Genomic DNA, 26,976 nt, shown 5'->3' on the forward strand with positions numbered 1-26,976 from the left:
ATTGGAAATAAATTAAAATTTAGAATTTAGATTAACAAAATTATAAACTCAAATTTTATTTTGTTATAATGGTCAAACTCTATAATTTTTAATTATTATTTATTCTTTAAAAATGTATAGCTTTATTGTAATTTAGTATTTGAAATGAAAATAATAATATAAAGGGGGTTTTTTGTTTAAGATATGTAGTAATATTTTTTTAAAATGATAAGGACAACACAATTTCTTATATTAGTAAAAATACCCCACTATACCACTTCAGATAACGCTTATTATTTTATTTTTTTTAACTCATTCGATTTGAAAATTTTATAACTTTTGATCTAAATCACTATTTTTTATAAAATTTATATTTTTGAATTGTTTCATCAAAATCTGTAAAATAAGATTTATGCTGAATACAAAATTAAAAAAAAAAACAAAAAAATTGATTTAGGTCAGTGAAATTTCGATGATTATGTCAATGAAATTTCATGATTTTTTTTTTCTTCAAAATTTCATATTACTCATGGATTTTGCTTGAAAAATCTTGTCAATAAGATTCTAAAAATATAAATTTTACAAAAAAATAGAGATGTAAATAAAAAATTATTAAAATTTAAAATTTCAAAATCACTTAAACAATGTAAAAAGTGAGAAAAACGGTGTTATGAAAAATATAACAACAAAGATTAGGGTTTTTAAGATTATGAAAGCATTTTGAATTATACAGGTTAAAGTTTGTCTTACTACTTCAAATCTCAGTGACTTTAACTAGAATGAAAATTGTTAGTGTCCTTAAATTCTAACGTAAATTTGTAGAGTGATGTCTCCCTAATTTCCTCTAATATAAAATGAAATACATTTGTGAATAAAAAAAAATGCTACATCCTCCTAATTTATCGGATTTTGTTTGGGTGCTGTGACAGCACCCATGCTATCACGTTCCGTGTAGTTTATTCAGATAATATTTTGATGATTCAAGCCATTTATGTTATAGGATTCATTAAGTATATCATTCATATAAAAAATAAATTTAATCGGACAAGTACAACTTCATGATCAAACTGAATAATAACGTTAAAAAATTGTTAAAATCATGTTAATCGTTTATTATTTCTAAACATATATGTGGTCATGTTGTGGGTAACAAATGTCTAATTGAGTTGAATTTTGTCATAGATGACCTTCTCAACAAACCATACACTATGAATTATTCAAATTATTAAAAAAAATTTGAAACACATCTTGGAAGACTCACAACACGATATTGTGCTTAGAAGGGATAGCATCTATCCCAAATCCTAATTTATCACCTCTAAATGAGGTGAATTATACGAACTAAAAAAATTATAATCAGGGTGCAAAAATATAATAACCATTTTTTATGATTTGATCAAAGAGAAAGAAAAAAAAATTATCCCCTTGTTTCTTTTTGGAAAAATTTCATTACATTGTAAGTTTAAAAAAGTAACCTCATATTAATGATAAATTATATAAACGTTAAACCATAAAATCATAATTTTTTGAAAAAATTATACACAAATTCAAAGTTGGACTCTTATAACAAAATAAAGGGGAATTATTTTTAAGATCCATAATATTAAAATTTTATAAGATAAATGACATACAATATTTCCATACTAGTTAATGTCCCTCAACATTTTTACAGAGAAAATTCGATTTAGAGAAATTTTATCCGACGCAAAGAAATTTTTCCTTAACTTAGATAAATTTCAATTTTTACAGAGAAATTTCTCTGATTTCATAGGGAAATTTCTCTATGATTATATTAGAGAAATTTCATAATTTTTCTGAGTCGGGGCCAAAATTTATTTGAGTCGGGTGGAATTCTCTGAGTTGGTCAAAATTTCTCTAAGACAGGCAAAATTCTCTGAGTCGAATTTTCTCTGTGATAATATTGAGGGACCTTAGCTGATAAAAAAATATATATTGGACCTCTCCTATTACACAAGTTGGAAGAGGGATGTTTCACTAATTTTCTCAAATAAATTCTAAATTTTTAAACTTTATTAATTTAAATTATAATTTTTTAAATTTATTTTCAATATAAATTATTTGTTTATTTCCATTAAGTAAAATAGACAAGAAACAAGGTGGGCTCTAAGCGAAATTTCAAGTTGAGCCCAGCCAAAAAAAAAAAAAATTTGTTAATGAAATAGTAAATGTTTATAATTTTTTAAATTTTTTCTAGTATCCACACAAAATTTGTTGAATATAATTATTAAAATATCAAGAAATTATTACAAAGACTCAAAAAAATAAAATATAATTTTGTTGTTTTATAATTAAGCAAAATTCAATATACAAAAAATTAAAGGGACAATAATCAATAAATCTTATTTTATTCCTAAGATTACTAATGAGTCATATCAAATTTTAACATAGACAACTGTATCTTATTTTTTTATAAATTATTTTCAAAATATTCATTACTTCATCATAGTAGATGTTATTTCAATTTTACCCCATATTTAATATGAATAATAATTTTAATTTAATTAAAATAAAATTTAATTGTACAAACTATTAATATTATATTACAAAAATTATAGTCGGTCGGCAATGAAATACCAACGCAAAATATAAATGAATATAGTTATATGGGCGAATTACACTAACGGTTCCAATAATTTGGAACTTGTGTCACTTTAGTCATTGAACTTTTAATTGTGATACATTTGATATTGAATTTTGAATTTCGTTCAAAATAAAGACAGTTGAAAGTACTGTAGCTCCATTTCAAGGATAAAGCCATCAATTTAATAAAATATAAAGTAGTTTGACAAAATAAATATCAAAAAATTATTTTTAAAATTTTTAAAATTATTTCCACCCACCAAAGATAAAATTATATAAAAATGATAAATCTTTTACATTTTTATTTTTTTACCAAATTAATTTTTAGTATGTTTGGATGATGATCACGTAATGGGTGTTTGTTTTTATTGATATTTTTGTACGATTATCATATAATAGATGGTTGTATTTGTTTTTGACAGATATTTTTGGATGGTTATCATGAAATGGATGGTTATTAGGTTTTAATGTGTAATCGATATATGAAATGTTTTAAGTTTTAGATTTTTTTGATTTAATGGGTTAGTTTAATAATGACATCAAAATTGTTGTTATATTTGACTTTTAAAAAAATATAAATTAATTTAAAGAAAATAAAATATCAAAAAAAATTATTTACACCCTCTCAAAAGATAAAATTATATAAAAATAATGTATTTTTAATTTTTTTTACCAATTTAATTTTTAGTTTCTTAGATTTTTTTTTATAAAAAAAAATAGATACTGAAAATCAAACTAAACATAACTTTATAATTAAGAAAGCTCAAACATTATTCATTAAAAAAGAGGACTATTATATTTCAAAAAATATACAAGTTAACTAAAACAAAATAAATTGTATAACGATTTTGACTTTAAAATGGACCATTTGTATAAAAAAAAAATCACTTTAATTATTCTTGTTTAAAATAAGATTTAAAATTTAATATCAAATGTATGAAAAGTGAGGGACCAAGGGATCGGGACCGGCCTCATGGTCATCTAAAAAACTCGAGTGTTATGAATCTCTCTATCAATCTCGTTCGCTCTCTCTCTCATACACACACACACACGCACACACACAATCTCTCTATCGGTTTCTCAGTCTACAACTTTATCACACTTTCTTTGATTTTGGATCATTTATGATCTCTCTATGCATTGTTAGGTTTGTAGATTTTGAGTTCAAGTTTCAAGTTCTGTGGTAGACATTCAATCAAAATTCAGGTCGAAACCCTAGCATCTTTTGCACATTCTTCTCTGTCAGGCCGACTTTTGATTTAAATCAATTTCTTCCACGAGAGTCAAATTTATTGCTATAGTTCGATTTGGTCTCAAGCTGATTTTTAGTTCGATATACTTCTCTCTATATCCATTCACGTGAATAATAAAATTAAGTATGTTCATAGTTGTGTATAGATGATGCAATATTAAAATCTAGATCTTCTCTCTTGTGATCATGGAGATTAAAAAAAATTTTAAAAAAATTAAAAATTTGAATGATTATGAATATACTTTCAATTTTACCAGAACTCTATTCAAGATGTGATGTTCTTAAGAACTACATAAAACATCCATGTACAACACCAAACCAATCACAGTTAAACCCAGATTCAGAGGTCATGAGGAATTGTTGAGAAAATGGCTAAGTGGTGGAAAATATTTTAGGTGTAAAAGTGAGTTTATAACTTAAGTGTTAAAAAACTAATTTTGGAGTTTTATTTATGCGTAGTTGATTTTTGGGTGAGTCTTGGTATTATTGATTTTACGAGTTTGGCCCAGATTATAGGTTTATAGCCAACATTGTGGTCTAGTACACTTAAAGATAGTAGATTCAACTATTTGCGGGTTAGAACCTCGAACACTACTTAGTAGAGAGGAATAATAGTCTCAGTGACCAGTCAGTTATATCCCAAAACACTTCTTTTGTCACTTAAATTCTGCTTAAATTTAAGAAATGGATAACGGGCACATTTTATGAGGTAAACCAAAATTTTATAATTAAATGAGAATTAGCTAAGAAAGTGATTTTGAGAATGACTTAAGTAATAAATGGACTTTTCACTTAAAAACTTCATGCTTAGGTTAATTAGTTTCGGTCTAGTTAATTTTTGAAAATTGGGGCGTGACATAGACCAAACCGCATGGTTTGGTTTGGTTTTCTCAATGTATGATTTGGTCTTGATTCTTAAAATAGGCAAATCATACTTACTGATCCAGTTAGTGATTTATAGTTATGGATCCAATTTGAAATTGAACTGAACCGTTTTGATATATATATAATTTGTTACTTATCGTAAATACTCAAATATCTTATTTATATGAAATATATATATATATATATATATAAGTTGTAATATTTTATTTTTGCAAGTTGGTTCTTGTACAATGGTAGAATTAGTTGTTAACAATTACTTAAACAATTATTAATGATGACAATAGTTTTTAAAATTGTGGTTCTAAATCAAATAGAACTATGGTTTATTAGTTCGGTCATGGTTTAGTTTTGAGATTCTTATGATTTGATTTAATTTCAAATTTTATAAAATCATAAGTAATAATTTAATCTCAATTTACTTTTAAATCAAATCAATCCAAATCATGCCTATCCTATTTAATCATGCAACCTACCAATTAAATAAAATTTTCTCCAAAATGACAGCACAATAATTCCATTATTAGAGTGGCTCAAGGGCTGGGCACCGATTGTGCCGACCCGACTCACTCGACGTTTTTTGGATGGGTTCATGATACGTGACGGACGGATATGGATCCAAAATTTTTAATTTCGCAGGTTCAGATCGGGTGGTGGATAATCCGCCACTTTCATTCTTGTACCCGACCCCCCCGACCCCCACATATTATACTCACTACTACAAAAAGGGTTAAAGATCACACTTTAATAAATGAAAACATCTCACTTTTATTGAAAGTGTGATAAAAAAAATTAGATTGATATTTTAATCATACTTGATTTGATTAAGCGTGATAATATTTATTTTTTATGTCACTTCTCAAATAAGTGTGATTATATATATATTTTTTAATCACACTTTTTAATTAACATGTGATTAAAGATCACATAAGAAGAATTAAAAATATCTCACTTTTATTAGAAATATGATTAAAAAAATTTAAATGATTTTTTAATCACACTTAATTTAATGAGTGGGATAATATTTTTTTAATCACGCATATTAAAATAAGTATGATTATATATATATATATATTTATTTATTTATTTTCACTACAGCTCATTATATATAATTTTTCAATTTAATTTTTTATATAAAATAATTATTCCGATATTCTACATAAGCTCATGAAATTGTTTCGGTAGAGAGAGAAAGAGCTGGTCAATTTCTTTCTAGGGTTTCTAGCGCCTCTCCATCTCGCCTCTGCCGCCGATGGCCATCGATCGACGTGCCTCTCCATCTTCCCTCTTGATCCTCCTCCTTTCCTTGCTGATCGGCGCCGCCGCTGCTCTTGCTAGTCGTCGCCGTTGGCCTTTCCAGCGCTGCTTCTCCTCTCACCGTTGCTGCTTTTTCCCGATTTGGTACGTGGCTCTCTTTATGCTCTCTCTCTGATTTAATCATCATGTGTTGTAAATTCTTTGATTACAATGTGAATTGTCCTTGTGATTGAACTCTCAAGTCTTGACTGAACTGTGAATTGAAGAAAATTGGTCTGGCAATTTGAGTTACTTGTCAAAAATAAAAAATAGTAAATAGGATGGAATCAAGAATTCTCTAAATCAGGTAATTTGAAAGGCTATTTTTTGTTTGTTTGTTTTTCCCCATTCCCTTTCATGATTTTAAAATGTTACATGGCTTGGAGGCACTTAGATTGTACTTAGCCCGTGTATGAAATGGAGCTTCTTCTCATTATAAGTGACTTCAATTAGGATAAAATTTATGTGACAGTAGTTTTGTATACATGCATCTATCTTTTTTCTTCATGTTTTCTAGGGGATGGTTGTTAAGATTACTAATAAAAGTTTATGCAAACAATGTGAACTCCGGCTCGATGAATTTGAGTGGTTGTACTTTGACAATTCGATTGGAAGGTATTCTTCTCTTCTCTTCTTCTCTTTTCCCCTCTTCTTCTCTTCTCAACCCGTGTTCTGTGTTCTCAACCTAATCACAAATTCCTTTTTGATGGAGTGGGTATGCGATTGATAAAACTATTTTTAAGCTAATTGATAAAACTAGCAATTGAATGCAATTGATAAAACTATTTTTAAAATCTGGTTTTGCAGATTTCAGTTGTAATTCTTCTCTCATTGATTTGGGTTTTTTGCAAATTAAGCTAATCTTCTTTCTTCTATTTTATTGTTTGTTGATGATGGTGATGATTTCTGGGTTTTTCATTTGTTAATTTGTTGGTATAAGAACTGTGATTTTGAATTTTTTGGGTTTGTGTGAATTGCTGGTTGTTCAAGTAAAGTTTTTTTGTCAAATGCAATATATTTGTTTTTTTTGGGATTAATAGGAGTTAACACTCTGTTCTTTTTGTGTGTGTGTTTTGTTTCCAACCTGGTAATTAAAAAGTTAATGACTTGATGTCAATGAGAACATAGAAATTTGTTACTAAAGTAGCGTTTGGTAACGTTTACGTTTTTGGTTTATGTTTATAAAAATTTTATAAATTGGTTTTTATTTATTTTTAGAAAAAAATAAATTACAAACGCGTTTGATTTGAACAAAATGTTTAAAAAATTTTAAAAACATAAATTAAAAAATATGTTTGTTCAGGCTTAAAATATTTATATTTATTTTTATTATTTAAGACAATGGGATCACACACATTATAATTGAAAAAAAATTAATTAAAAAAATTGAAAAAAAATTTAATTGGGAAAAAAAATTAATTGAAAAAAAAAATTAATTAAAAAAATAATTGAAAAAAAAATAAAAGAAAATAAATTATTTGAAGAAAAAATTAATTGAAAAAAAATTGAAAACTGAAAACGTAAACTCTTGAGTTTACGTTTTTTCCTCAAATTTATAATCTGAGACAATCATTTATAAATAAAAAAAATTATCAAACAAGTTTTTATGGCAGTTTTTAAAATTTTTGTAAATATAACTGAAAATTGAAAACGGAATGGTTACCAAACAAGTCCTAAGAAACTGTGAATATATCATTGTCAACAACTTGTAATTTAACTTCAAATTTTTAAGTTCAGATTTGTTGTCAACTTGTGATTTAACTTGAGATTACAATGTGAATGTTGGAAACACAAAACTCAAAATAATATTAGATTTAAATAATTTCATAAAATTTTGGACCTGAATTAGACCCAAAAACAGTGAAGAACTACTTGAAAATTAAGTCAAGAAATGGCCCAAAATAGTTTAAATTAGAAAAAGATTAACTAGCTCCTCAAATCCTAGAATTAGAATCTTTTAAGTGACTACACAATAGGATTTCGCGTACCCACTGGTTGTTTGATGAAATGTTTTAAACTAATAATAATGAACAGGAAACAGAATGCAAGAACAATTGTTTAACAGAACGACCTTAGGTCCAATATATAATGGTTGTAACAGAATGACTTCTGGTCCAACATACGACAGATATGATAACACGGCCTTAGGTCCAACATATAACATCATGGATAATTTACTAGAGGATGCCACAATAGATAAACAAAAGGGAAAGCTCATTCATTCTTTGCAAAACATAATTTTTGTAAAACTTATCATATCATAAGCATTTCGGAATTTCATGGCATATCTTATCATTTCAAAAAATACTTGTATCTGAACACTTATCATATTGGAACATTTCATAAATAATATACAGATTTCATAAAACATCTCATGTTATAGCATTTTCAAAACCATTTATGCGGAAACATTTTTACAAAGACATTACTTGCAGTGAATCTGATTTCGGTAAGTCTTCTCATATGACCATGAGCAATGGTAGAGGGCCCAAATTTTGTGGCTCAAATGTGGCTCAAATGGCCAAAACGACGTCGTTTTGAGTACAAAACAACATCAAAATGGCCAAAACGACGTCGTTTTGGCCATTTGAGCCACATTTGAGCCACAGAATTAGGGCCCCCAAACATTTTTCTATGACCAACCTACACAATATACACACAATTAAAAAAAACAAAAGCACTTAATTAACTTTAGTTTCCTTCATTCAATCAGTTTAATTAGAGTCGATTTCTAAGTATATTTTGTTGTCGATTAGTCTTAATATATGCGTAGAGGTGTCCGGAAGGTCAAAAGAAGATCAAAACAGACATTCCCTGTGTTCCGCACGTGCGGGAGTCCCAGCCGCACGCGCGGTTATTTCAAAAAGTCTGACCCTATTTTGGTTCATCGACTGCACGTGCAGGGCTTACAGTCGCATGTGTGGTTCTGGAAATTTTTGTGCTGTTGAAAAGTTCATCAAGGATCAAAGCTTCACTTTTACTCAAATTCTTACCAAACCTCATGCAAAACCTTTCTTAAATTATGTAATTTCATAAAGAAAAATAAAGACATGATCAATTTCCAAATCATTTGCCTTAAAACCTCTTCAATTGCATGATTGAAGTTAAAAATCCCCCGCATGAAATATTTGCAAAAACTTTTTCTCTTTTTCTTTACAACCTGAAATTAAAACCATAAAACAAAGCATTTGCATGTCAAAATATTTGTCAAAATCAAACCAATTCTTGATTGTCAATCTCAAACAATAATTTACTCAACTTGTCCAAATTTAGATTTAATTAATTTTCTTCGTAGCAAACCCAATTTCAAACCAATTACATCAAAACTCCTTTAATTTGTCAAAATTAGAATCAAACTTTATGAGCTCATGATTTTCAAAACCTTGTTCTTTGTTTATTCAAAATATGAAATCAATTCTTAGAAATCTATGATGCATGTACAATTAGAGTATTAAAACTTGTAAAATTTATTCGTATTTGTAAAAATGAAACTCAAATTCATGCAAGACATTGAAAATCAAATCCAAAATAATTAATTTTCAAATTTATTTCCATAACCATGAGCCTAGATCAATGTCTTCATCCTTTTGCCAATTCCCTATTTAATTCTATGAAATTGAACCCAATTATTTCTTAATTTCAGTTTTTAGGTGACTTAGGTACAAAATTCAAACTTCAATTTCTTACCTACAGTGTTCAATTTGGTCTATTCTTGACAACTTCTTCACTTGTTCTAACTTCCTTAGCTTTTCTTCAAGATTTTCAGCAAATGTGTTCTAAAAAATTGAACTATCTCCCCATCCCTCCCATGGTTTTCTCCAACAAAACAATTAAAATGAATAGGCCAGCACTCTTACATCCCTTTTCTTGACTTCATTTGTTTTTTTTTTCTTTTTCATATTAAAACCTTAAATTAAGCCATGTGGTGATGTATATAAGTAGGATTAGATTAATTACTAATTATCTATTGGCTTTATTAGTCCTAATTAATTATGATTAGCATATAACTTAATTAATTTAATTAGTTTCAATTAAGGGTTAATTTAATCATTCCTAATTTTATTAATCTAAATCAATTTTTTAATTAAACTCTCATAAAACTCAACATATTAAACTGATTCAATTCAATTAAGTCGATTACTCGTCGTTTCTTAAATCATCTCGACTTTCAATTTCTAATTCAATTCATAATCCCCCGTTAAACGAATCACTATACATATATTACAAATAACATATGAATTATAATTAATTAATCATGTCTAGCTCCATTCAATTAGAATTAATTTTTAATTTCCCTCACTGAATTAAAAATTCTTTCTGTCATATTAATGCTATTTAAGCTTCTCAATTAATATTTCTAAGACAAACATTTCAATTTCAAGTTCGAAATTATTTCTTAACTTAATAATTTTAATCCATTAACATTTATTCAAATGTTCTTGAAATTGATCTAATTTTATGAGTCTAAATATATATATTTCCAACCAATTGGATTCATTTCCATTTAATTTCTTTTCATTAAATCACATTTTATTCCTTAAATAATATAAGGTAATCAAATTCGATTAAATATTTTTATTCATGTTAATGATTATTTTGTCTAAGAAATTCATGTGTTTCCAAATCATTAATTATATTATTTTCTAAGTATCAATTTAATTATTCCATACAATCAAATAGGCTTAATTTTGATTCAAGATATTTAAAGGTGATCAATATTAATTTTTGTAATTGACTTTGTTTGAGGTGTTATAGGAAGCTTGTTGAAGGGTAACTCAATTTAAATTGTGAATCACTTCCAGTTTTGCCTTTTGTTTTGTTTTAAGTTTGTTGCTTTGGTTGGACAGTTTGTATTTGCCCTTGCATTTTTAATTTTTGTTTTGGTGGCTTTTCTATTGTTATGTTTTTATCAAATGGAGGCTTTAATGTTCTGCCTTTGTTATTTAATTTTTTGACAGTAATCTTGTTTTGTCTACGAGGAAGAACACAATGTATCCAACTTTAAATGATTTCATTCAAAGTCAAGGTGGACATGAGTGTGTTAGTGTAAGGGCTTTTGAAAGAGTAGATGATGGTGATAATTTTTACGAGATACTTATGAACCCTAATATTTGGCCGCACCCTAACATTGCTTCTCCAGTGTTTAGAGTGCAAAATGATTTCCAATTTTTTGTGGTTGTAGAAAAGGTTGGACAATCTCTGGAAATATTATTGAGAAAACGAGTGAATAAAATGACATTCTGTGATGTCTTAAAATACAACGTTGTGAAGACAAGAAGAGGTTTTCCTCAACCTTAAAAATGGAGTGCAAAAGACCGGTATATTAGGATAAGGATTTATCAGGCTTATAGAGCTATCATAAGGTGTCTAAATCTACTTGCATTAAAATTTGACTTATATTTTTTTTTCATAAAGTTTCTATTTTATTTTTGTTCTAATATTTAGATATGCTATTTGGTGTAGGGATGTAATACAAGTAAACATTCACCTCCAAAAAGCACATTTTATGTGTATTTTAAATTTGCTGAGTGTTAGGAAAAAAAATATAAGTCAAATTTTAACACAAGTAGATTTAGAGACCTTATGATAGCTCTATAAGCCTGATAAATCCTTATCCTAATATACCGGTCTTTTGCGCTCCATTTTTAAGGTTGAGGAAAACCTCTTCTTTTCTTCACAGCGTTGTATTTTAAGACATCACAGAATGTCATTTTATTCACTCGTTTTCTCAAGAATATTTCCAGAGGTTGTCCTACCTTTTCTACCTCCACAAAAAATTGGAAATTATTTTGCACTCTAAACACTAGTACTATTGGAGAAGCAATGTTAGGGTGCGGCCAAATATTGGGGTCCATAAGTATCTCGTAAAAATTATCACCATCATCTAGTCTTTCAAAAGCTCTTACACTAACACACTCATGTCTACCTTGACTTTGAATGAAATCATTTAACGTTGGGTACATTGTTGTTCTTCCTCGTAGACAAAATAAGATTACTGTCAAAAAATTAAATAGCAAATGTAGAACATTAAAGCCTCCATTTGAGAAAACATAACAACAGAAAAACCACCAAAACAAAAAATAAAAATGCAAGGGCAAATACAAACTTAAAACAAAACAAAAGGCAAAACTGGAAGTGATTACAATTTAAATTGAGTTACCCTTCAACAAGCTTCCTATAACACCTCAAACAAAGTCAATTACAATGATTAATATTGATCACCTTTAAATGTCTTGAATCAAAATTAAGCCTATTTGATTGTGTGGAATAATTAAATTGATACTTAGAAAATAATATAATTAATGAGTTGGAAACACATGAATTTCTTAGACAAAATAATCATTAACATGAATAAAAATATTTAATCGAATTTGATTACCTTATATTATTTAAGGAATAAAATGTGATTTAATGAAAAAGAAATTAAATGGAAATGAATCCAATTGGTTGGAAATATATATTTATCAAAAATTATGAGACTCACAAAATCAGATCAATTTCAAGAACAACATTTGAATAAATGTTAATGGATTAAAATTGTTAAGTTAAGAAATAATTTTGAACTTGAACTTGAAATGTTTGTCTTAGAAATATTAATTGAGAAGCTTAAATAGCATTAATATGATGCGAAGAATTTTTAATTCAGTGAGGGAAATTAAAAATTAATTCTAATTGAATGGAGCTAGACATGATTAATTAATTATAATTCATATGTTATTTGTAATATGTGTATGGTGATTCGTTTAACAGGGGATTATGAATTGAATTAGAAATTGAAAGTCGAGATGATTTAAGAAACTACGAGTGATCAACTTAATTGAATTGAAGCAGTTTAATATGTAGAGTGTTATGAGAGTTTAATTAAAAATTTGATTTAGATTAATAAAATTAGGAATGATTAAATTAACCCTTAATTGAAACTAATTAAATTAATTAAGTTATATGCTAATCATAATTAAGTAGGACTAAATGATTAATGAAGCTAATAGATAATTAGTAATTAATCTAATCTTACTCATATACATCACCACATGGCTTAATTTAAGGTGGACAAGTGTCCGATCATTTTAATATAAAAAAAACAGAACAAATGAAATCAAGAAAAGGGTAAGAGTGCTGGCCTATTCATTTTAATTGTTTTGTTGGAGAAAACCATGGGAGGGAGGGGGAGAGAGTTCAATTTTTTAGTACACATTTGCTGGAAATCTTGAAGAAAAGCTAAGGAAGTTAGAAGAAGTGAAGAAGTTGTCAAGAATATACCAAATTGAACATTGTAGGTGAGAAATTGAAGTTTGAATTTTGTACATAAGTAACCTAAAAACTGAAATTAAGAAATAATTGGGTTCAATTTCATGAAATTAAATAGGGAATTGGCAAAAGGATGAAGAAATTGATCTAGGTTCACGGTTATGGAAATAAATTTGGAAATTAATTATTTTAGATTTGATTTTCAATGTCTTGCATGAATTTGAGTTTCATTTTTACAAGCATGAACAATTTCTACAAGTTTTAATACTCTAATTGTAATTGTACATGTTATCATTTGTGCCCTCAAAAACCAATTTGTTAGCTTTATGAACTGATTATATAAATTGCTTGGCATTTTATTTTACATTTTTGTATATTGTTATTCTGGGTAACATTATATTTAATGTTACATATGATGTAAACATAAGGTTCCTTGGATAATATTGCAGAAAAACATACTAATGGTTGATGAACCAAAAGTTGGGAGTTATGATTTTTTGGTGCTTTGTTGACCCAATTAATGTTATAGGCTATGTGTGTTGATTTGTCGTCGCATTACTATGGCCTACACCTGATTTGCTGCTATATGATAGAATGATTTACTTCATCATTGAGGTTGTGACATTGGGCAAATAGGTAGGTGCTATGCAATAAGTACATGCACTGAACATGATCGATTTTGAGAACACCTATAGAATGATCACCGTCAGTTTAAAAGGTATTTTTATTACAATGTACTTATTTTCCTTTGACCTACGAGGTTTGTATAAATTAATTAACTATTCATTTAACTTTGATATTGTTAATCGATGACACCGAATCAAAGGCTATACATGTATAATTGCAAAAGTACTATTTTTGAAAAATGCTCTTGGAGTCCAATTAGAAAAAAGGAAAATTTAGAATTTGCCTACATGAGCTAGGGTTTTTTGATAGTGATAAATTTGTCTATACCTAGTAGCCCATGTGGAATATAGTTTGGTGGAAGGAAGTTTGTGACCAATTGTAAGAAAGGGCCTTATTTGTAATTCTCTACTTTTAGGGGTTTAATTGTAACGTGTTGATGAACACTATTGCAATTAGTGAAAGTTCTATATTATCTATTTAAAAGATAATTAAATGAAAAATTGGATGAGTTGTATCCTGCAAATTCAAAATAAAATATACATATTTTAGTTTATCCCCACAACTGAAAGATAGAGATCCCTATGGATTATACACAATAGTAAAAGCAAGAGGGTGCAAGGTGAATCACTTTAAATGCGAGACGCTTGGATCACTTGGTGAGATACTAACAACATGCTTGGATTGAAGTATTTTAGATGGTGTAAATATTCTTTGAAAGATTATTTTTTCAAATAATTTTTTTTCAATGGTATCAGAGCCGCGCCACTTTGATTACATGAGTCTATATTTATGTTTTTCATTTTGATGAAAATATTGAATATTCAATACTGTCTTGGGTGATTGCCGATTATATAATTTGTGAATATATAATATATATTTTTTTCCTTGTATTAATCGTTCATCAAAAATATAAATAAATAAAAATGAAAGGGGGCTGAAACAGTACGCAACAAGAAGGGGAAAAAAAAAGGACTAAAAAAAAATCAGTTTGTTGTAGACATGATTGCAGTTTCAAATCAGAGCTTTATGATGGGGCCGAAAAAAAAAGGGGGATTGGTTTCCGTAAGACACTGCAGTGATTATTTTGTTTGTTTTTGTTAGTTTATTGATAACATAAAAATTAGTTTGCTAATTTATGTGAATAAATTAGTTATAAATGTTATTGGTATCCCATTTTAATGATTAAGTGTTGAATGTGATTATTTTAAGGAAATAAAATCTATGGCCCTCCATTGTTGGTAAATAAAAATTCTGATTAATTGAGATTTAATTGATACTGAAAGAGTTGGTTGGGGTTTTAATTAATTAGTTTGTTTTATTTATTTTGTGAAAAGTATAAGTATGACTAGTGAGAGTGTCGGTTAAAATGAAGGCATAATCTTACATGTTCATGCTATGTATCTAAACAATGATTTGCACTTAGAAAATTTTTATCTAGTAATCAAAAGGTGTCATATGAGTTGATTTGGAGGCTAAAAGAAAAATTGGGAGTTATAAAGAAATTTATTTTTTCTAAAAGAAAAAGAAAAATGATAACATGAGATGATATTATGATGGGCAGTAACTATCCACCCATTCAAGGTATGTTCATTTATTTTTAAAGAAATTTTTGTACATGTAGGATTAGTTTCCCAATGCTCACTATGAATGTTTTAAATATAAGTGTTATATTTGTGGCGTTATAAATTGTTTATAATTGTTTGAATGATAATTCTAGTGAGCATTACCATAGTAGATACAAATTCTGCATCCTATGGATTTATATACAATGCAATACTTATATTCTTTTGACACATATTTGCCAAACTATGTGGATTGGAAGAGAAATTTAACAATTGTCCTCACTGCTGAAAAATTGAACCATGTTCTAACCACTGATCCACCTGCGCTCCCTGGAGTGAATGCCACTTATGAACAACGTGAGGCTGCTAGGAAGTGGCATGAGGCGGATGATGTTGCAAAATGCTACATATTGGCCTCAGTGACCAATGTGTTGCAAAAGCAGCACGGGGGTGTTCTTATAGCAAAAGACATGATGGTTAATTTGAAAGAAATGTTTGGAGAATAAAGCAGAAGTGCACGCCAAATTGCCATGAAAGGTTTGATGTCCACCAAAATAGTGGAAGGTACTCCAGTATGGGAACATGTCCTGAAAATGATTTATTTCATTTACATACTGGAAACTTTGGGTGTAGATATTGATGGTGAAACTAAAATTGATGCGATCCTTTCATCTTTACCAGATTCTTATAATCAATTTATTTTGAATTACTACATGAATAAGATGATCGTTGCACCATCAGAGCTGCTCAATATGTTGCAAGCAACAATGGATCTTATTAAAAAGGGCCAACCCACCGTGATGATGGGTAAGAAGGAAGGTCCAAGAAAATTCAAGCCTAAGGGCAAGAATAATTTTAATAAGAAAACTATTGGCTTTAAGTTCTCTGGAAAAACACAGTATTTTTAAAAAGGGCATAGATAAAAAGAAAAGCAAAGGAAATTGTTTCCATTGCGGAAAGCTTGGCCATTGGAAGAGAAACTGCCCGTCATTATTTGGCAACAATGAAAAAGGACAAACCTTCAGAAGGTATGTTAAGTTTGTTTGTTATTGAAACCAATTTATTGATTGATCTTCCTAATGCTTGGTGTGTAGACTCTGGTGCGACCTCACATATTTGCAATATGTTGCAGGGGTCAATGAGACCAGAAGGCTTAAGGAAGGGGAGATGCTAATAAAGTTGGGAACAAGTGCAACAGTTGCTATAGTTTCTATAGGAACTTTTTATTTAGAATTATCATTTAATTAGACTCTAGTTTTAGAAAATTGTCTATTTGTGCCAAATATTCGTAGAAATTTAATTTCTGATTTTTGAAAATTGAGCCATATTCAATTTGGGAGCCTTGGTTGCATGGAAAAATGACTAAAATTCCATTTTTAAGAAGGAATTAGAGCCACAAAAGCTTTGGGATTAATACACAGATGTTTGTGGTCCCAATAAATCACATGGCAAGAGGTGATTTTTATTATTTCATTACATTCACCGATGATTATTCTTGGTATGGTTATTTGTATCTAATGAAACATAAGTCTAAAACCTTTTAAAAGTTCAAGGAATTTCGCAGTGAAGTAGAAAAGTAACTTGGAAAAAGCATCAAAGCTCTTCGATCAGATCATGGGGGAGAACACCTTTTAGATGAATTTTGAAATTATTTAAAATAGAATGGTGTCATATCTCAATTAATTTCCACAGGCACACCACAAAATAATGGGGTGGCAGAAAAAAGAAATAGAACCTTATTAGATAGGGTTCGTTCAATGATGAGCATGTCAGAACTGCCAATTTCCTTTTGGGGATTTGCATTAGAAACTGTTATTTATTAGTTAAATAGAGTTCCTACTAAATCAGTTCCTAAAACTCCATATGAATTAGGGACTGGGAAAAAGCCTAGGCTAAAGCATATTAGGATATGGGTTTGTCTAGCACATGTGAAAAAGCAAAATGTTGATAAATTGGAATTGAGAACTGACAGATGCATTTTCCTTGGATATCCTAAGACCCTCTTGGTTACTATTTTTATAATCCTAAAGAACAAAAAATTATTGTTAGCAGAAATGCTATTTTTTAAAAAGAGGATTATATTTTCAAGAAAATAGAACAAGAATTGTTCATGAAGAACTAACTGACATTTCAATGGATCGGGCAAGTAGTCAAAGTGAAGGACAAATAAGTAAGCGCACTGAACCAATTGTTGCACAAGAACCTCAGCTTAGTAAAAGGATCATTAGACCTCTAGTTAAGTTATCGTTGTTAAATGAGATTTATCAGATAGAATTAGAATTGTCTGATGAAGAGGCAATTAATGACAAAGATGTTGGGCATTGGCAAAAAGACATGGAATCTGAAATGGACTCAATGTATTCTAGTAAGGTTTGGACCTTAGTAGATAAACCTGAGGGCATCAAACCCATAGGTTGCAAATGGATATATAAAAGAAAATTAGGACCCAATGGAAAGGTAGAGACCTACAAAGCAAGACTAGTAACGAAAGGGTATAACCAAAAAGCTGGTATTGATTATGAATAAACTTTTTCGCCAGTAGCCATGCTAAAGTCCATAAGGATTCTTTTGTCAATTGTTGCACACTATGCTTTTGAAATTTGGCAAATGGATGTTAAAACCACATTCTTGAAGGGCTCTATTGAAGAGGAAATTTGTATGCACCAACCAGAAGGTTTTACATCTCATGGTGAAGAACATAAAGTGTGCAAATTAACAAGGTCCATTTATGGCCTCAAGCAAGCATCTCGGAGTTGGAATATTTGTTTTGACGAGGGGCTTCTCTCTTTTGTAATGATCCCTGCAAAATATTTTTAATTGGGGGTATTTTGTGACGTAATCGGTGGGACATCTTTCTTTATAGAGAGCAAAGAATTGTTTCTCCGTTTCTGCTTCGCCAAGTATTCCCCTCCACAGTTCGTCTCTGTTTTTCGAAGAATACTTCAGATACCCCTTCATTTTACAATACGTAACCCCTTTTTAATATTGGAATTTTCAAGTCGATACTTCACCATCCATGGCACCTGTTTGTCGTTAATTGAACAATACTAAGAGGGGAGTAAGGAAATTACAGCTATACGATGAACAATTAAGGGACGTTAAGTTTGATAATAAAGGCGTGGCGAGATTACTTAATGGTATTGAGTTGGGTAATAAGAGATCTGACCCTCAATCAGACAAGATCGTGGTTAAGGGTATCAAATTCATTGGTAATGTAATCAAATTGTTTGGTTTTTTGCAAAATATGGATGAACCTTGTGTTTACAAGAAGGTCAGTGGGAGTGCCAAAGTATTTTTGGTTCTCTATGTTGATGACATACTACTTATTGGGAATGATGTAGGAGCAATGTCATCGGTCAAAGTTTGGTTATCTAATCACTTTGCAACGAAAGACCTTGGTGAAGCTAGTTAATACTCAGGATCAAATTGTTTAGAGGCCGAAAGAAAAGATTACTTGGTCTTTCACCAGGCAATTATATTGAGGAAGTCTTGGCAATATTTGGCATTCAAGATTCCAAGAAAGGGTTCCTACCCTTTAGGCATGGAATTCATCTCTCTAAGGGAATGACACCAAAAACACAAGAGGAGAGAGAGAAAATGAGAAATATTCCTTATGCTTCGGCAGTGGCAAGTCTTTGTTACACAGTGAGCATTGTGAGTAGATACCAATCCAATCCAAGTATAGAGCATTGGACAGCAGTGAAACACATTTTGAAATATTTGAAAAGGACTAAACACTATTTTCTAGTGTTTGGTAGTTTTAATTTGGTTGTTGAAGGTTACATTGATTTAGATTTTCAATCTGGTATTGATGATAAAAAATCAACTTCTAGATTTGTGTTCACTCTTGGAAAGGGAGCAATAAGTTGGAGAAGTTGCAAACAAGATACTACTGTAGATTCTACAACTGAAGCAGAGTGTGTGGCTGCCAGTGAAGCTGCAAAGGAAGCTATTTGGATTTGCAAGTTCATTCAAGAACTACGTGTTGTCCTAACAATTGAATCTCTTGTAATTGTTTATTGTGACAACACTTGCTCTATTGCACATGCTATTGAGCCTAAGGCTCATCAAAGGACAAAGCACATTGAGTGTAAATTTCACTTGATATGTGATATCATCCATAGAGGAGATATGTCAATGGCAAAGATTGCATCAGCTGAAAATGTTGTAGATCCTTTCACAAAAGCCTTAAATCAGAAGGTTTTTCAGAAGCACTTGGAGATTATGGGTATTAAATACATGTGTAATTGGTTTTAAGTGCAAGTGGGAGAATGTTAGCATTTGTGCCCTCAAAAACCAATTTATTGACTTTATTAACTGATTGAATAAATTGCTTGGCATTTTATTCTGCATTTTTGTATATTATTATTCTGGGTAATGTTATATTTAATGTTACATGTGATGTGAACATAAGGTCCCTTGGGTAATATTGTAGAAAAACATGCTAATGGTTAATGAACCAAAAGGTGGGAGTTATGATTTTTCGGTGCCTGCTTGACCCAATTAATGTTCTAGGCTATGGGTGTTGATTAGGCATCGCACTACTATGGCTTACACCTGATTTGCTGTTATATGATAGAATGATTTACTCCATCATTGAGGTAGTTACCTTGGCAAATAGGAGGGTGCTATGCAATAAGTACATACACTAAACAGGATCGATTTTGAGAATGCCTATGGAATGATCACTGTTAATTTAATAGGTAGTTTTATTATAATGCACTTATTTTCCTTTGATCTGAGAGGCTTGTATAAATTAATTAACTATTCATTTAATTTTGATATTGTCAATCGGCGACGCTAAATCAAAGGCTATACACAGACATGTTGGGTTATGTGAGTGGTAATTGATTTATATAGGTGCTTAACATGGAATCCACCATTCTCAAAGTGAGAAAATATATTCAAGTAATTTTTCCTATTAACATTGGATCAAAAGAAAACCAGCTAGTAATTTTTCATAAAAATATTTTTATACATGTATTACAAAAGTACTATTTTTGAAAAATGCTTTTCGGGTCCAATTAGAAGAAAGGAAAATTTAGAATTCGCTTACATGAGCTAGGGTTTTTTGATAGTGATAAATTTGTACATACCTAGAAGCTCATATGGAATATAGTTTGGTGGAAGGAAGCTTGTGACCAATTGTAAGAAAGGATCTCACTTGTAATTCTCTACTTTTAGAGATTTAATTGTAACGTGTTGATGGACATTATTGCAATTAGTGGAAGTTCTATATTATCTATTTAAAAGATAATTAACTGACAAATTGGATAAGTTCCTGCAAATTCAAAATAAAAGATACATATTTTATTTTATCACCACAACTGAAAGATAGAAATCCCTATGGATCCCACCTACATGCAAACTCTATCATGTATTGTATATATATCAGACGTATTTGATACAAAAATTGGCCATTAGAATTTTTAAAGTTCGTAGAAAAATACACACAAAAATAAAGGCAAGAGGGTGCAAGGTGAATCACTTTGGAGGCGAGACATTTGGATCGCTTGGTGAGATACTAACAACACCACGCTTGGATTGAGGTATTTTAGATTGTGTAATCAGGTGGTGTTTCTTTCAATGATTATTTTTTCAAATAAAATTTTTCCGCAAACTTTCACATCATAGATTTCTAAGAATTGATTTCATGCTTTGAAGAAACAAGAACAAGGTTTTGAAAATTAGGAGCTCATGAAGTTTGATTCTAATTTTGACAAATAAAAGGGGTTTTGATGTAAATGGTTTGAAATTGGGTTTGATATGAAGGAAATTAATTAAATATAAACTTGGACATGCTAATGAGTAAATTATGATTTGAGAATGACAATGAAGAATTGGTTTGATTTTGATAAATATTTGGACATGCAAATTCTTTTTTAAGAGTTTTATGGCTTTAATTTCATATTGTAAAGAAAAAGAGAAAAAGTTTTGCAAATATTGCATGCATGGGATTTTTAGCTTTAATCATGCAATTAAAGAGGTTTTAAGGAAAATGATTTAGAAATTGATCATGTGTTTATATTTCTTCATGAAATTACATAATTTAAGAAGGGTTTCGCATGAGGTTTGGTAAGAATTTGAGTAAGTGACGCTTTGATCCTTGATGAACTTTTGAATAGCACAAAACTGTCCAAAACTGTACATGTGGCTGTGAGTCCTGCACGTTCTTTAGGAACCAAAACATGGTCACAGTTTCTAAAATAACTACAAGTGCAGCTAGGACTCCACACGTGCGGAACATAGTGAATGTGTTTTGATCTTCTTTTGACCTTCCGGACACCGGTACTCGTATATTAAGACTAATCGGGAAATAAAATATACTTAGAAATTGACTCTAGTTAAACTAATTGAATGAAGGAAACTAAAGTTAATTAAGTGCTTTTGTTTTATTGAATTGTGTGTGTATTATGTAGGTCGGTCATACGAGGAGACTTACCGAAATCAGATTCACTGTGAGTAATGTCTTTGTAAAGATATTTTTGTATAAATGGTTTTGAAAATGTTATAACATGAGATGTTTTATGAAATTTGTATATTGTTTATGAAATGTTCTGATATGATAAATGTTCCGATGCAAGTATTTTCTGAAATGATGAGATATACTATGAAATTCCGAAATGCTTATGATATGATAAGTTTTACTGAAATTATGTTGTGCTAAGAATGAATGAGTTTTTCTTTTTGTTTATTTGTTGTGGCATCCTCTAGTAAATTCTCGATGATGTTATATATTGGACTTGAGGTTGTTCTATCATATCTGTCATATGTTGGACCTGAGATCGTTCTGTTATTGCTGTTATATATTGGATCTAAGATTGTTCTACCAGATATTGGACTAGAGGTCGTTCTGCCATGCATTGGACCAAAGGTCGTTCTGTTTATTTTTCTTAATGCTATTGGATGTACCACACAGTTTGCTTAACTTTGAGAAGTTTGATGAAACTTATGTATGTTATATCTCTGAACGATGTTTTGAATATGATAAGAATGTTTTCAAAAATTTGGAACTCATTCATTAACTCTTCTATATTGATGTTTCTCATTGGGCTTTAGCTCACTCTCTTCCTTTATATGTATGTAGGTATTCAGCAAAAGTTTCAAATTTAGAGTTTTGCTTTTGTCAACCTTTGTGAATCTTTTGGAAATGTCACCCAAGTCGAGGCCCTTGATTTCCTTCTTTGGAATGCTTTTAAGACGTCAAGATTTGCAAATTTATAAATGTAAATGTTGTTGGATATATATATATATATATATGTTATTTGTATTTAATAATATATGCATGCATTTGATATATTATTTATGCATTTTTTTGTTGCTTCCACTTCAGGCCCCATTATACTTAAATATTTTTGTGATTTGTTACGAAGGCTGTAATAACCCCGACACGTATTATGCTGTTAATTGTTAATTTTGAATGTTACTTAAGTGCTTAATGTGAATTTCAATTTTAATTATGTGTTTATTATGATTTTTGGCTTCATATTTGTTAAATGTAGGAATATCTGTTGTGACTTCTGTTAGGAACTAAAATTTAAGGCCTTAACGGTGATAGAAACCGAAATTGACTAGTCCAATAGACTACTTGGAATATTAGAATGTTATGGCAGATTTAATTAGAATTTGACTTGGAACAAAATAATTAGAATTAAGCTAGATTAATTAGCCTTAAACATACTTAATTACCTTAAACTAATCTAGACTATATAAATAAAATATGAGCTTATTGAATTCATTTTCTTCATCATCTTTTGAGCTAAACACTTGTAACAGAAAGTGAGAACATCACCTAGAGAGAGAGGGAGGAGTATTGAAAGGATTTGAAGGAGAATAGAAGAATTGACTCAAGAATTTGCTAAGGGGAGCTCAATTAAAGGCCCTAGGTAAGCTTTTGAACCTTAATTTAGTAAATTATGTCATTAAAGATGTGAATTTAAGAGGATTATGTGATTAAATATAAGAATTGAGCTTAGGATGAGGAAATTGGTGCTAATTCACACATGCATGCATAATTCATCACCCTAAGTTAGAATTTCATCAAATTCTTTACATGCATGAGGCTATACTTGCCAAGTTTTGAGAATTCATCATGATTTTACACTTACTATCTCAGTTGTTCATGTTTTGATTCAAATTCATTATTTGCATGTTTTAAGTATGAAGCTGTAAGCTTGATTTTGAATAATTAACAAGTTTTGAGCTTTGATTTTGCAAATTGGCTTTGTGTCCATGTTCTTGGGTGAGTTTCTAAGTGTTTTGAGCCCACTTTGACACCATCCAGTACTTTTGCAATCAGATCACACCGCTCGAGCAACCAAAGGTGCACTCGAGCGAACTGCTCTGTTTCCAGCACTTTTGAAACACACTCCCGTATGTAAGTTTTCATCCTCATGCTCTCATTGACATCATTGGACATTGCATAGGCTTTCTTAATAAGAAACCGAGTTAGAAATACATTGAAAGAGGATTGGAATAATTAGAACATTGCTTGGAAACATGTGTTTCAATGTAACTCTGTTATGTGTTTGTGTAGGTTATACGCTATGTTCTGACCAACTTGTCTGAGGAGCTATCTGTGAGTAATAACTCTGTAAAGTTATGTTTGTTTAAAATTATTTTTAGAATATGTTATGTTTCAAAACTGATAATCTATGTAATGAATGAATGATTGTCCTTTTCTGAAATGTATTCATGGCATCCTTTAGTATTTGTTTATGTTATCTGTTATCAGAGATCTCTGTTAGTTCCAACTCTTGGAACTATTTGTCTAACCTTAATGGTTATCTATTCTGATTATGCATAATCATCTGTCTAATTTGTTCTGGTCTTATATGACCATTTGCTCTATTTTGCTATTAGATGTACCACGTATGTTTGTTACAAGTATGAGTATGTTTCTGTTATGAACTAAAACTCCGATTCGGGAATTTATATTTTTGGACATTATTCATTAACCCTTTACGTTGTTATTCATTGGGCTCCAGCTCACTTTATCTATATAAGTATGTAGGTGATTGTGCGCAAGAGCAAGCTTAGAGGCGTTTGTCTGGGCTGTGTTTTTGTAAAGCCAACCTTTGTGCCTCACATCGAGGTTTCGAAAATGTCAAGTGTCAAGGCTTCTTGTGTTTGTGGAGTTATCCTCTTAATATGTAATTAAGTTGTTCTGAAGGGAGATGACAATGTTTCTGTATATAGGGTTTTAACCCTTATCTCATGACAATATTATATGTATAATATTATGATGTTACGTTTATGTATGTATATATTTTTGCAAGTTTCTTTTGTCTCATAAAATTCTACACAGCTCATTGGACGTCATATTTTAATTTGAATGCTTCTATAAGCCCCCATAATTATGTTTCTATCTAAGTAGGCCTTTGGTAATTACGGATTACTGGTCGGTCACCTCACTAATCCCTTGGGGCGGAGATTGGGTCGTGACAAAGGCTGTAGGTAATCTGTGATTACTGGTCGATCACCACTGTAACCTCTAGGAGTGGGTTGAGGTCATGACAAAGTGGTATCAGAGCACGAATTACTTTCTCACGCACTTGTTCATTTGAGCATTAAGAATTTGTAGAACGAAATTTTAGGAAAGCTTTCACATTATGAATGTGTTTGTGCTTAAGTGTGTTATATGTAATCTAAGTTTAGTGTTGAGACTTAAGAGTTGAGAAGTACTGTGGGAATTTGATATTGCAAGGAATTGGAATCTTTGATGGCAGTTATGTTGGTTATATGTATATCAGATTGTGGGAATGTTGGAGAAGTTGAAGCGCTATAGGAATTATTTGATAATCAAATGAAGTGTATGAGATTATGGTGATAGTGATATTATTGTTTGGTATGTAAGATGGTCTATTGTTTTAGAAAGGAATCTATTGTGTGAAATGTTGAACCTTAGAATCTCATACTTTTGTTGAATAACCTTGAAAGTCCGATTGGAATCACGTTTGGCCAGTGTAATTTCGAATTGGAAATTCTACGTAAATTCCATGGGAAATGAATAAGTTAGAGGAAATATCATTTTGCCCTCTAAACTTTCACAAAATTTTCAATTTGACAGCCATACTTCGATTAATATTAATTTTACACCCAAACTTCTGAAATTTTGATCAATTTGGCCACTGCCGTCACATTTCGTCTACAATTGGTCTAAATGTGTTAACGTGGCACCAAAATTCATTTGGAATTTCATTTTACCTCCCAAACTATACCTTAAAAATCAATTTGCCTCCAAAATATAAAAAAAATTAAATATTTAATAAATAAGTTTTTTTTATCTCAATAATGAAAAAATTAAATTTTAAATAATATATACGCTGCAAAAAAAAAAAAAAAAAAAATATATATATATATATAAATTCTCATTTAGAATTATCTTGAAACTATGAAGCATGGGTACTTCGACAAATATGTCATACCTGTACCAGGTGCTTACCGAATTTTGAAATTTTTTTCCCACTCAATTTTGAAATTACTATTAGTTGATCAATTCGTATAAATGGTTTTGAAAATGCTCTAACATGAGATGTTTTATGTAATCTGTATATTATTTATGAAATGTTCCAATATGGTAAGAATTCAGATACAAGTATTTTTTGAAATGATAAGATATGCTATGAAATTCCGAAATGCTTATGATATGATAAGTTTTACAAAAATTATGTTTTGCTAAGAATGAATGAGCTTTTCCTTTTGTTTATCTATTGTGGCATCCTCTAATAAATTATCCATGATGTTATATGTTGGACCTAAGTTCGTTCTGTCATATCTGTCATATGTTGGACCAGAGGTCGTTTTGTTACAACTGTTATATATTGGACCTAGGGTCGTTCTGCCATATATTGGACTAGAGGTCATTCTGTCAAGTTTTATATTATTTATTTTGATTAATGCTATTGGATGTACCACATAATTTGCTTAACTTTGAGAAGTTTGATGAAACTTATGTATGTTGTATCTTTGAATGATATTTTGAATATGATAAGAATGTTTTCGAAAATTTGGAACTCATTTCATTAACTCCTTTACATTGATGTTACTTATTGGGTTTTAGCTTAACCCCTTCTCTTATATGTATGTAGGTATTCAACAAGAGGTCAAGTTTAGAGTTTTGCTTTTGTCAACCTTTGTGAAGCTTTTGAAAATGTCATCCGAGCCAAGGCCCTTGATTGCCTCATTTGAAAAGTTTTTGAGAAGTCAAGATTTGTAAATGTAAATGTTGTTGGATGTGTGTATATGTTATGTGTATTTAATAATATATGTATGTGTTTTTTTATATCATTTATGCACTGCTCAATGGACAAAATTATTTTTGTTACTTCTGCTTCAGGACCCATTATACGTATATATTTTAAGAAGACCGTCGGTAATCTATGATTATTGGCTAGTCACTACTTTAACTTCTAGGGGCAGATTAGGGTCGTTACACTTCCGTTCTTAAACCAAAAAACAATTCTATCCTTTCAATTATTTCCAACAAATAAGAGCTGGGCTTTAGGGGAAAGGGGTTGCTAGTGAATG

At 30.0% G+C, this 26,976-nt stretch overlaps 1 protein-coding gene and 1 long non-coding RNA gene across 23 annotated transcripts; both read left to right on the plus strand.

The window, feature by feature from the left end:
* The first annotated feature begins 5,845 nt into the window (after window positions 1-5,845).
* LOC145804664 (uncharacterized) lies at window positions 5,846-26,773 on the plus strand. Of its 22 annotated transcripts, none has more exons than XR_014346904.1 (7): window positions 5,875-6,115; window positions 6,528-6,625; window positions 21,867-21,905; window positions 22,535-22,673; window positions 23,747-23,824; window positions 23,984-24,025; window positions 26,538-26,773. XR_014346904.1 is itself a non-coding variant. In XM_082899414.1 (6 exons), the coding sequence occupies exons 1-5, from the start codon at window positions 5,967-5,969 to the stop codon at window positions 24,013-24,015; spliced, it is 396 nt and encodes a 131-aa protein (XP_082755540.1). In that variant the 5' UTR covers window positions 5,850-5,966; the 3' UTR covers window positions 24,016-24,025; window positions 24,461-24,724. The 22 variants fall into 22 exon arrangements, 12 of the variants coding, with proteins under 12 accessions (XP_082755548.1, XP_082755540.1, XP_082755547.1 ...); XR_014346905.1 differs by lacking the exon at window positions 26,538-26,773 and adding an exon at window positions 24,454-24,724; XR_014346903.1 differs by lacking the exon at window positions 26,538-26,773 and adding an exon at window positions 24,461-24,724.
* On the plus strand, window positions 14,838-16,772 carry LOC145804665 (uncharacterized). The gene is made up of 2 exons (XR_014346913.1): window positions 14,838-16,475; window positions 16,580-16,772. It is a non-coding gene; the product is annotated as an uncharacterized LOC145804665 (long non-coding RNA).
* Window positions 26,774-26,976: the final 203 nt, after the last annotated feature.

The sequence above is a fragment of the Camellia sinensis genome, chromosome 12 (assembly GCF_055761805.1).
Source record: "Camellia sinensis isolate YWXY chromosome 12, ASM5576180v1, whole genome shotgun sequence".
In the NCBI taxonomy this organism is placed as follows: Eukaryota; Viridiplantae; Streptophyta; class Magnoliopsida; order Ericales; family Theaceae; genus Camellia; species Camellia sinensis.